The sequence below is a fragment of the Palaemon carinicauda genome, chromosome 39, assembly GCF_036898095.1.
Source record: "Palaemon carinicauda isolate YSFRI2023 chromosome 39, ASM3689809v2, whole genome shotgun sequence".
NCBI classification, from domain to species: Eukaryota; Metazoa; Arthropoda; class Malacostraca; order Decapoda; family Palaemonidae; genus Palaemon; species Palaemon carinicauda.
In genome coordinates, this window is record NC_090763.1 from 14,040,001 (window position 1) to 14,057,057 (window position 17,057).

Consider the following 17,057-nt stretch of genomic DNA (forward strand, 5'->3'; position numbering starts at 1 on the left):
CTCCACTCCTGATGTCAAACATTGACATCTTTACAGGATGAAACATTGACTGTCTCTCATTCTCTCTCTCTCTCTCTCTCTCTCTCTCTCTCTCTCTCTCTCTCTCTCTCTCTCTCAGGATGCCAAACTCCTGATGTCAAACATTGGCATCCATGTATAACCAGATGCCAAACATTGGCATCCAAACCGGATGCCAAACATTGACATTCTTTCACATAGGAAGCAGAACATTGACTCTCTCTCTCTCTCTCTCTCTCTCTCTCTCTCTCTCTCTCTCAGGATGCCAAACTCCTGATGTCAAACATTGGCATCCATGTATAACCGATGCCAAACATTGACATTCTTTCACATAGGAAGCAGAACATTGACATTCTCTCTCTCTCTCTCTCTCTCTCTCTCTCTCTCTCTCTCTCTCTCTCTCTCTCTCTCTCTCTCTCTCTCTCTCAGGATGCCAAACTCCTGATATCAAACATTGGCATCCATGTATAACCGATGCCAAACATTGACATTCTTTCACATGGAAGCAGAACATTGACATCTCTCTCTCTCTCTCTCTCTCTCTCTCTCTCTCTCTCTCTCTCTCTCTCTCTCTCTCTCAGATGCCAAACTCCTGATGTCAAACATTGACATTCTTTCACATAGGAAGCAGAACATTGACTCTCTCTCTCTCTCTCTCTCTCTCTCTCTCTCTCAGGATGCCAAACTCCTGATGTCAAACATTGACATCCATGTACAGTATAACCCGATGCCAAACATTGACATTCTTTCACATGGGAAGAAGAACATTGACATTCTCTCTCTCTCTCTCTCTCTCTCTCTCTCTCTCTCTCTCAAGATGCCAAACTCCTGATGTCAAACATTGGCATCCATGTATAACCAGATGCCAAACATTGGCATCCATGTGTAACCGGATGCCAAACATTGACATTCTTTCACATCGGAAGCAGAACATTGACACTCTCTCTCTCTCTCTCTCTCTCTCTCTCTCTCTCTCTCTCTCTCTCTCTCTCTCTCTCTCTCTCTCTCTCATATGTGTGTTTCATCCTCCCTCAGAGCATGGGAAAATCGTTGACATTCCGAGGTGCTGTGTACGAAGCAACGGACAAACTCCGAAGGCATAGATGCCGTGACCCTCTATGCGACACGCACATATGGAAGGTCAAACACGAGCTGGACATGGCACGCATGCGCATCAAGCAGCTCGAAAAGGAGTTGGAAGCCAACGGCTTCAAACCAGCGATCAAGAAGAGTCAGCAGCTGCCACTTAGGTAAGTAATTTTATCAACTTGATTTTATTTCTTTTATTTGTTTTCTCGTTCGGTGCACTTCTGGGTCATTTAGAGATGTTATTTAAAGTATTTTACTTAGTTTAATGTTATTATTATTGATATTTTTATTATTGTCATGATTTCCTTCTAGGTCTTGAGTTTTCTTATTTCATCTTTCTATTTCCAATGCCTGATAAGATTTTCCTTATCTCTTTAATATAAGCACTTTTTAGAATATATATATATTTTTTTTAACATTACGGATAGACGACTGATTTCAGAGCACCCTTTTATTTCTCTCCATTTATTTCAGAGTCATTTCTTGAGTTGATGTCAAAATATTCTATTTTACGAACTTGTTCCCAGAAACTGTTTACTCATAAGCAGAGGAGAAATATACTCCTCGTAATAATCAGCGCAGTATTAAAATGATAACATTAAAGAAATACATTTACCTGATTGAAATAGAAACAAGAAATAATTAGTACAGTACATTTACCTGATTAAAAAATAACCTTAAGGAAATATATTTACATGATTGAAATAATAACATAGAAGAAATATATTTACCTGATTAAAATAGCTTTGAAGAAAAAATCAGTACAGTTTATTTTCCTGATTGAGATAATAACTTTGGAGTAATAGTCAGTACAGTAAATTTACCAGATTAAAATGATAATTTTGAAGAAATATTCAGTACAGTATATTTACCTTAATGAAAAAATAACATTGAAGAAATAACCAATAATGTATATTTACCTGAATTAATTAATAACATTGAAGAAATAATCAGTACAATATGTTTAACTGATCAAAATAACTTTTATGAAATAATGAGTATAGTATATTTACCTGATTGAAATTGAAACATTGAAGAAATAATCAGTACAGTATATTTACCTGATTAAATTGATAACATTGAAGAAATAATCAGTACCGTATATTTACCTGATGAAAATGATAACAGAGAAAAAATAATCTGTACAGTATATTTACCTGATTAAAGTAATAACTTTTAAGAAATAATCAGTTCTGTATATTTACCTGATAAGGATAAAAACATTGCTGAAATAATCAGTACAGTATATTTACCTGATTAAATTGATAACATTTAAGAAATAATCAGTACAGTATATTTACCTGATTAAAGTAATAACTGTTAAGAAATAATCAGTACCGTATATTTACCTGATAGGGATAAAAACATTGCTGAAATAATCAGTACAGTATATTTACCTGATTAAATTGATAACATTAAAGAAATAATCAGTATAGTATATTTACCTGATTAAAGTAATAACTGTTCAGAAATAATCAGTTCCGTATATTTACCTGATAAGGATAAAAACATTGTTGAAATAATAATACAATATATTTACCTAATGTAAATGATAACAGAGAAAAAATAATCAGTACAGTATATTTCATAATCATCTCCTCCTACGCCTATTGACGCAAAGGGCCTCGGTTAGATTTCGCCAGTTGTCTCCATCTTGAGCTTTAAATTCAATACTTCTCCATTCATCATCTCCTACTTTGCGCTTCATAGTTCTCAGCCATGTAGGCCTGGGTCCTCCAACACTTCTAGGGCCTTGTGGAACCCAGCTGAATGTTTGGTGAACTAATCTCTCTAATCACAGTATGTTTACCCAAATAAAATAATAACTGAAGAAAAAATCAGTACAATATATTTACCTGATTAAAATACTCGCATTGAAGAAATAATCAGTACAGTTTATTTACCCGAATAAAATAATCAATTTGAAGAAATAATCAGTACAGTTTATTTGCCCGAATAAAATAATCAATTTGAAGAAATAATCAGTACAATATATTTACCCTAAAGAAATAATCAGTACAATATATTTACCCTATTAATATGATAACTTTGAGGAGAATATATTTCAGTAATTTCACTAGAACGTCAAAAACTATTGTATAAAGTTATTGGACTACATTGATAACTCCTCAAAAACTTTAACTATTTATATAGTGAAACTAGAATATATTTGAATACTATAGACTATACATTAATGGGGATAAGTGAAATAAGAATATTTCTTAGCTATTTGTCACCTTTGAAGGTTATTTCCATTCGTCGATTTCGCTGCATTTAACTTGATTTTATTTAGAGAGGTGTATTTTGACATCAATCAATGAAATGACATATGTATATATATATATATATATATATATATATATATATATATCTATATATTTACATATATATATATATATATATATATATATATATATATATTATACATAGATATACATATATATGCATATATACAATCATATGCACATACAGTATATATTCACTCATATATATATATATATATATATATATATATATATATATATATATATATATATATATACACATATATGTATGTATTTATGTATATAAATACATATATATATATATATATATATATAAATATATATAATATATATATATATATATATATATATATATATATATATATATATATATATATATGAATATATATTGTATGTACATATGATTATAAATAAGTATATATATTATACATTTGTATATGTATGTATATACATATATATATATATATATATATATATATATATATATATATATATAGGTGTGTGTATATATAATGTAATTACTAAACCACAAATTCCACTCCAATGCTTGATAAATCGATACGAACATGCTCTTGTATTTTTTTTTCTTTTTTTTTTTACAATAATCTTTTTATCATGCCTGTGACATATATTCATCCTCTATAAACACCACGAGTTGGTTCTTGAAGTGTTTTAACACGATGTCCATTGTCGTTTGTGCTTCAATCCACTTTTTATCAACTAATTTTTGTTTACATCTTTTGTGATCATTATTGAAAATAACTTCCCGTTTCACCTCTTTAAAAAATTAATAAATTCCTTTCATGAGAAATACCTTCCATTGCATTGTTGCATTTAATTATGGATTTTGCCCGATACTATTATTTTTTATTATTAGTTGAGATAGAAGCTGCTAATGTTTCCTGATCTTTACACTCATTTACTTTTATCTTAATTTCCGGTGACGCATTGATATATAAACACTTATGCATTTACATTATCATGATCCGTCGGTCCTGTCTTTCTACACAATTGTAAATTCGTACATTTTCATAATCCCATAAAATTCACTAAAAATCATAGCAGATATCCATAGAATATAGTTGGTGTGCTAGATATTAGGCTAAGACACAGGCCATGTCCACAATGAATATAAAACGGACATAAATATACACAGAACTGCTTAGTTTTATTTCTAGAAGTGTATGGCAACTATGCCCTCCTTGATGCGTGCATTATGTCCGTGCTGAAAGGGTTAATAGTCGAGGACTGCTTGCCATTCACAGTTTAGATAATAATCAGTTGATTTGACACAGCTTTACTCTTGCTAACAGGTCCACCATCATATACATGACTGTTAAGGAAGTTCACGAATTAGTCATTTTAGTTCAAGCAGTTATTTTCATCTAATACAGCCACCCGTACCATATGGATACACCGTTAAGCTACTAATAGCCTCTTGACTTCACAAATAACAGCTGCAGACTTAACTGGTTTCTACACAAATAACAGCTGCAGACTTAACTGGTTTCTACAATGACAGGCTAATTTAAGCTCTTCTCTGTGTTAGACACACTTTCAAATCAAAGCAGCCTTTGAATGGCATCAAGCACTACCACAGACGTGGCTGGTTGTGACATTAAAAGTTTAGTTTTAGTCATTCACTACCATATACATATCAGTGAACCACAAACAGCACTTCACCATCAGTCACTGTCATAGATATGGCTTATTGGGTCATCAACAACTCAAATTCAGCCAATAACTGGCTTAGACAGCATTATTAACCAAATAACAGCTCAACTATAAACCTTGCATTTTAATCCAGAAAGCATTTAAAAAGTTTTCCTATCACAGATACAGACATGGCCTATTGAGCTTGTAACAGCTGCTTAACTTCAGCCAATCAATGCCATGTACACAGCCTGTCGATCCACTAACAGCATCTTAACTTCAGCCAATAACTGTCATAGACACGGCCTGTTGAGCCACTAACAGCATCTTAACTTCAGCCAATCACTGTCATAGACACGACCTGTTGAGCCACTAACAGCTCTTAACTTCAGCCAATCACTGTCATAGACACGACCTGTTGAGCCACCAACAGCCTCTTAACTTCAGCCAATCACTGCCATAGACTCGACCTGTTGAGCCACTAACAGCCTCTTAACTTCGGCCAATCACTGTCATAGACACGACCTGTTGAGCCACTAACAGCCTCTTAACTTCAGCCAATCACTGCCATAGACTCGACCTGTTAAGCCACTAACAGCCTCTTAACTTCGGCCAATCACTGTCATAGACACGACCTGTTGAGCCACTAACAGCCTCTTAACTTCAGCCAATCACTGTCATAGACACAACCTGTTGAGCCACTAACACCCTCTTAACTTCAGCCAATCACTGTCATAGACACGACCTGTTGAGCCACTAACAGCCTCTTAACTTCAGCCAATCACTGTCATAGACACGACCTGTTGAGCCACTAACAGCCTCTTAACTTCGGCCAATCACTGTCATAGACATGACCTGTTGAGCCACTAACAGCCTCTTAACTTCAGCCAATCACTGCCATAGACACGACCTGTTGAGCCACTAACAGCCTCTTAACTTCGGCCAATCACTGCCATAGACACGACCTGTTGAGCCACTCACAGCCTCTTAACTTCAGTCAATCACTGCCATAGACACGACCTGTTGAGCCACTAACAGTCTCTTAACTTCGGCCAATCACTGTCATAGACACGACCTGTTGAACCACTAACAGCCTCTTAACTTCGGCCAATCACTGTCATAGACACGACCTGTTGAGCCACTAACATCCTCTTAACTTCAGCCAATCACTGCCATAGACTCGACCTGTTGAGCCACTAACAGCCTCTTAACTTCGGCCAATCACTGTCATAGACACGACCTGTTGAGCCACTAACAGCCTCTTAACTTCAGCCAATCACTGGCATAGACACGACCTGTTGAGCCACTAACGGCCTCTTAACTTCAGCCAATCACTGCCATAGACTCGACCTGTTGAGCCACTAACAGCCTCTTAATTTCGGCCAATCACTGTCATAGACACGACCCGTTGAGCCATTAACAGTTCCTTTACTTCAGCTAATCACTGACATATACACGGCCTGTTGAGTCACTAACAATTTATTAAATTCAGCCAATCACTATCTTATACACGGCCTGTTGAGCCATTAACAGTTCCTTAACTTCAGCTAATCACTGACATATACACGGTCTGTTGAACCACTAACAACTTCTCAACTTCAGCCAGTCACTATCATATACGCAGCCTATTGAGCCACTAACAGCTTCCTAAATTCAGCCAATCACTGTCACAGAGATGGCCTTTTGAGCCACCAACAGCCTCTTAACTTCAGCCAATCACTACCTCTTAATTTCAGCCAATCACTGCCATAGACACAGCCTGTTGAGGTACTAACAGCTCTTAACTTCAGCCAATCACTATCATTGACACGGCCTGTTGGGCCACTAACATCCTCTTAAGTTCTGCCTATCACTGCCATAGACACGGCCTATTGAGTCATTAAAACCCCTCTTAACTTCAGCCAATCAGTGCAATAGACACAGCCTGTAGAGTCACTGACATCCTCTTAACTTCAGCCAATCACTGCCATAGACACGGCCTGTTGAGCCACTAACATTCTCTTAACTTCAGCCAAACACTACCATAGACGCTGCCTGTTGGGCCACTAACATTCTCTTAACGTCAGCAAATCACTGCCATAGACACGGCCTGTTGAGCCACTAACATCCTCTTAACTTCAGCCAAACACTACCATAGACACGGCCTGTTGAGCCACTAACATCCTCTTAATTTCAGCCAATCACTGCCATAGACACGGCCTGTTGAGCCACTAACAGCCTTTTAACTTCAGCCAATCACTGCCATAGACACGGCCTGTTGAGCCACTAAAGGCTCTTAAGTTAGGACAATCACTACCATAGACACGATCTGTTGAGCCATTAACATCCTCTAAACTTCCGACAATCACTGCCTCTTAACTTCAGCCATTCACTGCCATAGACATGGCCCTTGAGCCACTAACAGCCTCTTTACTTCAGCCAATCACTGTCACAGACGTGGCATTTTGAGCCGCTAAAGGCTCTTAACTTCAGCCATTCACTGACATAGACATTAGCATGTTAAGCTACTAACATCCTCTTAACTTAAGCCAATCACTGTCATAGACACGGCCTGTCGAACCACTAATATCCTCTTAAGTTCGGCCAATCACTGTCAAAGACATGGCCTGTTGAGCCACTAAGAGCCTCTTAATTTCAGATAAACACTACCATAGATGCGGCCTGTTGGGCCACTAACATCCTCTTAAACTCTGCCAATCACTGCCATAGACACGGCCTGTTGAGCCACTAACATTCTCTTAACTTCAGCCAATCACTACCATTGACGCGGCCTGTTAGGCCACTAACATTCTCTTAACTTCAGCAAATCACTGCCATAGACAGGGCATGTTGGGCCACTAACATCCTCTCAACTTCAGCCAATCACTGCCATAGACACGGCCTGTTGAGCCACTAACACCCTCTTAACTTCAGCCAAACACTTCCATAGACACGGCCTGTTGAGCCACTAACATCCTCTAAACTTCAGCCAATCACTGCCAAAGACACGGCCTGTTGAGCCACTAACATCCTCTTAACTTCAGATAAACACTACCATAGACGCAGCCAGTTGGGCCACTAACATCCTCTTAAACTCTGCCTATGACTGCCATAGACACGGCCTATTGAGTCATTAAAACCCTCTTAACTTCAGCCAATCACTGCCATAGACACGGCCTGTTGAGCCACTGACATCCTCTTAACTTCAGCCAATCACTGCCATAGACACGGCCCTTTGAGCCACTAACATTCTCTTAACTTCAGCCAATCACTACCATAGACACGGCCTGTTAGGCCACTAACATTCTCTTAACGTCAGCAAATCACTGCCATAGACACATGTTGAGCCACTAACATCCTCTTAACTTCAGCCAATCACTGCCATAGACACGGCCTGTTGAGCCACTAACAGCCTCTTAACTTCAGCCAAACACTACTATAGATGCGGCCTGTTGGGCCACTAACATCCTCTTAACTTCTGCCAATCACTGCCATAGACACGGCCCTTTGAGCCACTAACAGCCTCTTAACTTCACCCATTCATTGCCATAGACACGGCCTGTTGAGCCACTAACAGCCTCTTAACTTCAGCCAATCACTGCCATAGACACGGCCTGTTGAGCCACTAACAGCCTCTTAACTTCGCCAGTGCTGTTAGTGCTGGCCCTCTGCTTGCCTGTTGCTGGACTCCGCCCTCAGATGACTCTACTTGGGTCAGGACCGTCAGTTTGGAGTGAGTCACCCAAATAACCCCATTTCCCGCATGACGCCCTGTATGAACAATGTGCCTGCATGGTAATGCATGAGTAGTATGCCGGAATTCTTGTTCCGTTATTTAGATTGTGCATGGTGATCCTCCCAAGTGTGTGTTTGATTGCCTGTTTTGTATTAAGACTTCCTGGTTGATAGTATCACTCTTGCATTTTTTTGAAATACCATGGTATTGCAAAGGCATCTTGAGAGTGCTTTCAGAATTGTAATGATAGCAAATTCTTGCATCGGTTGGTAATATCTTCGTCTGCTGTACTTTAGAAATGATACTGTACTTTACATTATCAGTTCCCTAGATATTTGCATTAAGTCTTTGTAATGGTCTGATATATATTTGAATGAAATTAGGATATAAGATTTTGATGAAAGAATACATTAAGTTATGGAGACCATCTACCTGAGCATTTGCATATTGTTATTAGTATCATTATTATTATTTTGCAAATTTCATTCTAAAATGGTCCAAGTAAAGTGGCAAAAATTGTACGTGTTTGCCTGTTTTCCTTATGCTAAGTATTTTTAAGGCTATCTCAAGAGCATTATTCATGCATTGCAATAGAATATAAAAAAATTGGTTATCGGCTTACACTGCACCACCCACCTAGATACCAGAACTTACAGTAGCGATTGTTAAAGCTGCTTCGGATTTATAAGTTGGAGTAGTAATTGCCCTTGTTTTCTGAGTATATCCTGGTACTTTGGACCCTGTTCTAACTGTTGTAACCTGATAAAGTTGACTTCGTAAATTTTGTTACACATCATGGTAACCTAAGGAGAGATTGGCAACTTCACACCATCCCTATCGGACATAAGGAAGGGTTATAAGATCGCACAGTAATGCTAATTAAGTAGCAATATTATTCTGTAGATAACGTATACTACAGTAAAATAGTAAACGTCATTGGCATATCAATGAGGTAAAAAGCTCCTTTGCGTAGTGCTTCACCACAATGTAAAGTGGTCAGATGCCACCTTAGCTTGCTGTGATATATACTGAAGTTCATGGAGTCAACTGTACATTACTTATACACCCATTTTGGTGAGTTTGAAAGCTACAGAACCTTTTGTTGTTGCTGGTGAAGATAACCAGATTATCTTGTGTGACATTTTATTTCCTTTTTGACTATATAGTTTTTTTCCACCATGCTAAATTATAATCCATGTATTTATCCTATGTTAACATTAGTATGCATATTCAGAAAGCAGTAAATCCACTACACATGACTTCGGCACAGTAGGTAGGATCTTATTATTAAGAACTTAGTTTACATATTAGTCTTAAGATATGTGTCCTCTTGTTTGTGATAACCCTTGCATGTTTTAGTCTTTGGTGTATATGAAAGTTATGATTTTTTCATAAACTCAAATGATATATTAGTTGACTCGGTATAATCAGATCCAATGCATATGTATTTGGAAGCAAACCTGATTGTGAAACAAACTAATTGAAGTTAGAGTTGGTACTGACTCGGTTAGCTTCTAGAATGAAAGTTGGTAGATCCAAGTTTTTATATCTAGCCAACAAATATAATAACAATATGATGTGAGCATTTCTTAACCCTGAGTATCAAATTAGTTGGTAACATTATGACTGGTATTTAAGTAGTATGCATTCTTCATGCTCCATGCATCCTAACTTGACTATTTTCATCGCTGTTTATCTTAGCTTCGAACCTCCATCCAATGTTACAAGACAGATGTCATTTTTTTAGATTTTCTTCAAGTCCTTATCCATGGGGACCTTGTGATTCTTTCAATTTCTTACCCTGTCCAATTATGGACCTCTCTCTTGTTGATCAATATTTTCTAGCACAAAATTTATCACAAAAGTACAATGTTAAGTCTTTAAATGCTTGAACTGTTACTGCTCAGGGATAAGTGAGTTATTTGATATTGCAATAATGTTTATAATGAATGTTATTTGCAATCAGGAACATACTTTTAGCCTTTTCTCCCTTGGCTCATGGAGCAAGGTAAGTTATAGGTGTAAATTTCATGAGGGAGAAGGATATGTGATGAATTATCTTCGCTTTTCATCTTAGGACAAGACAAGTAAATTATTAAGTTTCTGATTAGATAGTGGACATAGTTTGTCTTTTCTTTTACTCTAGGAATAAAGCAAGAAAAAGGTAGAAATCTTCTTTTGGAGACGAATTTAGTTTAACTCCTCCATCTTTTAACTTTTGGAACCAGGAAAATAAAAGGTAGAAATCTGATTTGGCCAATGGATATATTTCAAATAGTGTCTCCTTTTGCTCTATGATCAAGGTAGAAGGTAAAGTTTCAAGTAAAAGTCTTATTTTAAAGGGTCATCTCTTCTTTAGCTCCTTAGGCCAGGTAAATTTACAAATAGACCTAGAAATAGAATTAAAGCGACTGTCATATCTTTCTTCGTATTACTTTTTGCTCCTTGAACAAAGTTTATAGGTAAAAGTCTAATTTGGGTGATGGACGTACCATAGGTATCTTTAGTCGTCTCTCCTTTTATACTTCAAGCAAGAAAAGAATTTTTTTTTATAGAAATCTGACTATATATTTTGATCCTTTGCTCTCTATAGAATGCCTTTCGGGGAGGGTAATCATGTCGAAAATTTGGTATGTCTAATGAAAGGCCAGGTCGATTTCTGGCCTTTCATTAGAAGGGGCTATGGTTTGATCCCAAGTATGAGGTTGAAATTTATTTCTATTTTTGCACGATATTGTGTTGATATTTATCCATATTGACTCATTAGGGGTAATTTGAATGAATTACCAGCAATCGTGTCACCTGGTGGGCCGGGAAGTCGGGGAAAACTCGCTGGTAAAGAGACTGATGTCTCGCCAGGTAAATCCTGAACTGCAGATTAGCAGTTAGGTTCCGACTTCTTTTATGGCTTCTGGCGGCATGGTTGGAATCGACCTGGCCTTTCATTAGAAGGGGCTAGGATTTGATCGCAAGTATGAGGTAGAAATTTATTTCTATTTAAGCACGATATTGTGTTGATATTTATCTATCTATCTATCTATCTATATATATATATATATATATATATATATATATATATATTATTTATATATATATATATATATATGTGTGTGTGTGTGTGTGTACATTTAAACTGAACTGAGAACTTGGGCTTATTAGGGGATTTCCTTATGAAACAGATTAGGAAATTTGATTTTGTGTTTATCAAGGTTTTTTCATACGTGTATGAGTACCGTTTATAAGTTACTGCAGAGTCATTGCCTATCTAACTAAACCAATGTTGGCCATCGTTGTACTTTCAACTCCCCCTTAGCACCAGATTCACATTTGTAACCTTTGCAGCGTAACAAGCAGCCAACAACAGCAGCAGCAGCAGCAACATCAACAGCAGCAACAACAACAGCACCATCTCCTCCACCACCATCCTCAACAACAGCAGCAGCAGCAGCAGCAGCAACAGCAACAACCCTTGCAGCAAAGTTCCCAGCACGAGATTTTCCAGCACCACCACCGTCCTCTACAGCAGCAGCAGCAGCATCACCACCACCAGCTCTACAGGCGCCACGACCTCACCCGAAACCACGTGGTGTCCACTGAAAGGCTAGAGACTGTGCTTTCGGATATCCCAGCTCCCCCACCTCAAAGAAAGCGGAGCTACGAGTATAGATCACCCGATAGCCCCCTGGAAGGACTTCTTAGGTGCATGTAACCACGGTGGTTGTTTCTCCTCGTGGGGGCCAGGGAAGACGTTTCCCGCTTTGTTGTCGCTCTGAATTGCTCTCTCTCCCTCTCCTTTAGTCATTATCACATGCCATCAAAGGAAGTCAGAACGTTTGACGTTGCACTAGCAACGCATTCAAATTTAAAGCAACAGTATATGGATAGTTTTCTCAAATGTAGATTTACTCAAATTTTCCAATCTTAGTGCTTAGATTTTCCGTAGAAGGATCAAAAATTCTTTTGAAAACTGGGAGATTTAAATTGCTTAAAATTGTTTCATTTTTCAATTTTAGTTTAGATTTTATTTATTGAAGAGAGATCTTATCAGGATTTAAAAATAAATGGAATGCTGCTTCTTAAAACGAGTTCTTAAATTGTTTTTGTCTTGCACACTAGAGCTAATAGCGCTTACTCTTAGACTTCTTCAGATGCTATTATGTAGTTTTTGCAGCATGATAGCCTACAATCGCTCTTTTTTATTTTCAATTTTTTTAGTACAGTGAACTTAATAATTCAGTAGAAAAGGAAAAATACTGTTTGATTTTATTATCTATTTCATGTTAATAAATCTATTGGTCTAATTAGTGCTCATAGATGCGTATAGCGTTTATTATTTTATGATCTTTCAAAATTACGCGCCTGTGAATGACAGATTTCCAGCTAGAACAAGCTTCCATTGTCAAAGGAGTGACTAGGCATTATAGATGCACATTTACGCGAAGCTTCCACGGCCCCCATGATCTTTCACTGCTAGCATACTTCTAGTATTTCTGCCACTTTTATGGCTACTTTCATTACAGTCTAAGAAGTTAGTGGCAGGCATTAACTTGTTATAGTGCTTATGAGAAAAAGATAGAAATATTCGTGGCACGGATGCCCCCCTTAATTTACAGCTTCAATTACCTATGATCATTGATTATTGAATAAGGAAATTCATAAAATCCATAAACACTAAATGTTCGATTTTGAATTTCTTGCGCGGCTGACGTCTTGAAAAGCTTTCCAAGTAATCCTCTGGTACACCCCAGTTGTTACACTCCCACCATGCTTATCACGTGATGCATTAGTCAATTGCTACCATCTAAGGGGCAAACTGTTGTAACCTCACTTGAATGATTTCTTTGGATAAGTGTTCATTTGACAAATGTACACGGAGTAGGAGTTCCAAAGTCCAAGAGCAGTTGTGATGGCAGGCAAAAGAACTCGTGTGATGTTGCTTCTCTAACGTCAGAAAAAAAAAATATGTAAAAGAGAAAGGTTGTTCAACTTAATTACCCAAGGTTTCATAATGTCCAATAAGATAGAAGCTTTCATTTTATGAATAGATGCTTCTGCTCTTTCAATACCCAACACTTGGCCCGTGCTAATTGATAACTAATTAGTGAAGATAGATAAGTCTTTAAATTCATAAGTAGAAATTAGCGTAAAATGTGCTGCGGTGGACAGCCTTAGCCCATACTATACGAAGATTTTGCGAAAATTATCTGCCGGACAATTAACGGGAAATCATGTACAGATATGAGCTCATAAATTTACATGTATCTGGAAAATCTGTAACTGCTAATATAGACTACTCTCAGATTACCAAAGAAAAAGTGAAGAAGTTAAGGAGGATAAATACCATCCAAAATTTATTTAGCTATGAAGAATTTAATAGGCTCTGTCTTGAAGGAAAATGTCAAATTAAACCTCCACTCTTGAAAGTAGAATTCATGCAAATGGGTTCAAGTTACAAAAAGATAGATTCAAGTTAGTACCATGTGACATTGCTAATAGTCATATAAGGTAAGGTGGTATGAACAGGGTTAACTACCCATACACCCTTAAGAACAATGTGAAGAGCAATCAAGACTGGTCAGTCGGCACAAAATGCAAGTATGGGTCACTGTTTGAAGGATGGTTTCACAATTTTAATGAAATGTTTGGAGTTGTAGGTCTTATTATTGACAATGCATCTGGCCACCCTTAACATGACCGTATTACTGCAGCCTCTTTACCAGGGTATGATCTGGCGTGTTAAGGCCCTGAATACCCTCTGGTGTTTGATCTCATCTGAAGAGTAGTTTGTATGGACTCTAGCACTGAAATAATAGAATAATGGAAATTTTTCACCTTTACAAATGTAGTGGCATAGCTAGTCTGTCATGGATGAATTAGGATGCCAGAGAACTTCAAATCATTCATTCATGGATGAATTAAAAACTGGTGTTGGTCAGTGCATACACACAGTCTCACTGATGCTGTGAATGGCTTTTGACTTCCCAGATATTTATGGGGAAGTTCAGAACATTTTCTGGATTCAAGAGAGTCGACTGAGAAGAGTTTGTCAACATGATTGATAAGGCAATGGGAGATTGCATTACAGGTCAAAAAAGCAAAGGACAAACATAATGTACAAAGTGGACATTTAAGAAATATGGAATTGTTTCAGATTGCACAAAATCTTTCAAGACAAAACTGCAGCATAACACGTCTTTTGATTTATCTCTTTATGATCATCCTCATCGTATTGTCCCAAAAAGACCAATGAAGAAGAATGAAAATTACCCCATAGAATATTTGTATAGAGAGAACATGAGAGCACTAGTACATCGTACTATACTTATACTTGAGTAAATCTTGGATGCATTCCAACAAAGGTCCAAGGAGGGTGTAGATAAGGGAATAGATTGGCTAAACTACACCCAAAGCCTAGTAGTGCACTGTTAACAAGAAATACTGCCACTGACTTCATTTTGAATGATTGTTTTATTGATTAGTGATCATAGATCGGGTCACAAGACATTTGTTATATTGTGTACTATATTTTAACCTGTCCTTCCCTCTCCTGTATTTTGCTCCTCCAGATGCTTGGTGAGTGACCCTTTCCTATAGAATGCGGTGAGTGGCTAAGACAACATCGTATAGTTGTGGCTTGTTTTAATTGCGTCCCTGGTGTATACACGAAATCTCTCGGGATATTCGCTCCAGGGGAAAGAACCTTGTGATACTTCTTAGGTTAAATTCTTAGGTACATCACTGGAAGAAATATCCCAAGTAGAAAGCTGTCTTAGAGGAACTTCCATCAGGACGACATGGCTTTCTCACCCAAAATAGATTTTTCCTATGTCAAAATCTCTTTTCTTTATTTTCTTTTTTTTCTTTTTGAGCCAATACAAAAATAACATTTCCTCCAATACAGGATTTAGTTTTTTCTGTTTTTCCGGCTAGGGTTGTAGCCTAGCTATTAGTAATGATAATATCATCTGTATACACTTTTATTATTCATCCAAAAATTATTTTTACATAGGAACATGCAATAGAACATATGCATAAAATTCCACGTTATACTATTTCCCGAATGATTCAACACCCATTACATTTTAATAACATTGTTGGGTCAATGAAATATGTTGCATAATTTAAGGCCTATATTTCTTAGCATCCCTTTTTTTGGTTTTTAGATAATATAATAAATAGAACTGTATTAAGGACCAATGCCATTTTTTCAAATCGCTAAGGGCCATATCATGCGTTGTCTTAGCCACTGCATACTTCGGATTCATCAATTATGATAGTGTGTTATATTTCTCCATTTTGATTGTGTAATGTAATGTGTAAGTATGTAAGTATGCTCGCAAATGAGTACTTTTTTTGTCATATTAGATAAAGGTTTGCTTGGTTGTTGAATTTAGTAGTGACATGATCATGTTGTTAGAAGTATATAGTGAAGTTATAAATTCCTAAATTGGTTCATCTTACTTCGAATTGTGTTGATGATCAAACAGTGTATAGATCACTGAAATTTTGCCCTTTGATATTAAACCAGACCTGCCATTTACCCATATGGTTAGGGAATAAGAGTTGAATACTGTACATTGAAATTTTCATAATTTCCTTTTGGGCACATACTGAAAGCCAACTTGTGTAACCCTTTCAAATTTCTCAATCTTAATACACTAGAATCTCTTCTTCGTCGAGCTTTGCAATAAGTTCTGATATGATTTCTCATTTCCAGTTACTCGTACTATTCATATTTTAAACTTTTTACATCCTTGTTATCCTTACCTCTATAACATTAATACTAAGATGTTTCTCTAAACCTTTTTTTGTATAGCTAGGGAAGTTATATACTATATGATCGTATCCTAAATATAAATCTATTGACCTTAATTTAGTTGATAATTATAATTATATTTTCTTATTTTCCATTACACAACATTACAACCACAATTATTTTTCAATAAATGAAGTTCTCATTCATTTCTTGCAATCCAGAACAACATAGCCTGATGAGACCACTATTTTAACCCCTAATTAATATAAATTTTAATATTTTGTGTATTATCTATTTCTTGACAATTACTTTTGATTACTGTACTACTGAATTTTCCCGATTCTTTCATGTAACATTTTTTTCAAGGACTTTAACATCCTTAGATTTCAGATGCGCTATCATTAGAATGTTTTTATAGATATTGAATTTGACATAGATAACTCATTATTCATTTCTGCATTGCCTAAAGGCTTACTGGTAGTCCCTTTTTTCAAATTTCTTGAAAATTCCAACTCAAAATTTATACGGATGAAGTAGTCCT

At 36.7% G+C, this 17,057-nt stretch overlaps 1 protein-coding gene across 1 annotated transcript in view; it reads left to right on the forward strand.

Moving 5' to 3' along the window:
* Positions 1 to 17,057, forward strand: part of LOC137631261 (uncharacterized) — a 775,190-nt gene that overhangs the window by 754,144 nt on the left and 3,989 nt on the right. The window contains exons 26-28 of the mRNA XM_068363044.1: positions 1,054 to 1,268; positions 8,674 to 8,757; positions 12,103 to 12,459. Of these exons, the coding sequence (XP_068219145.1) occupies positions 1,054 to 1,268; positions 8,674 to 8,757; positions 12,103 to 12,459 (656 nt within the window). The remainder of the gene's footprint in view (positions 1 to 1,053; positions 1,269 to 8,673; positions 8,758 to 12,102; positions 12,460 to 17,057) is intronic.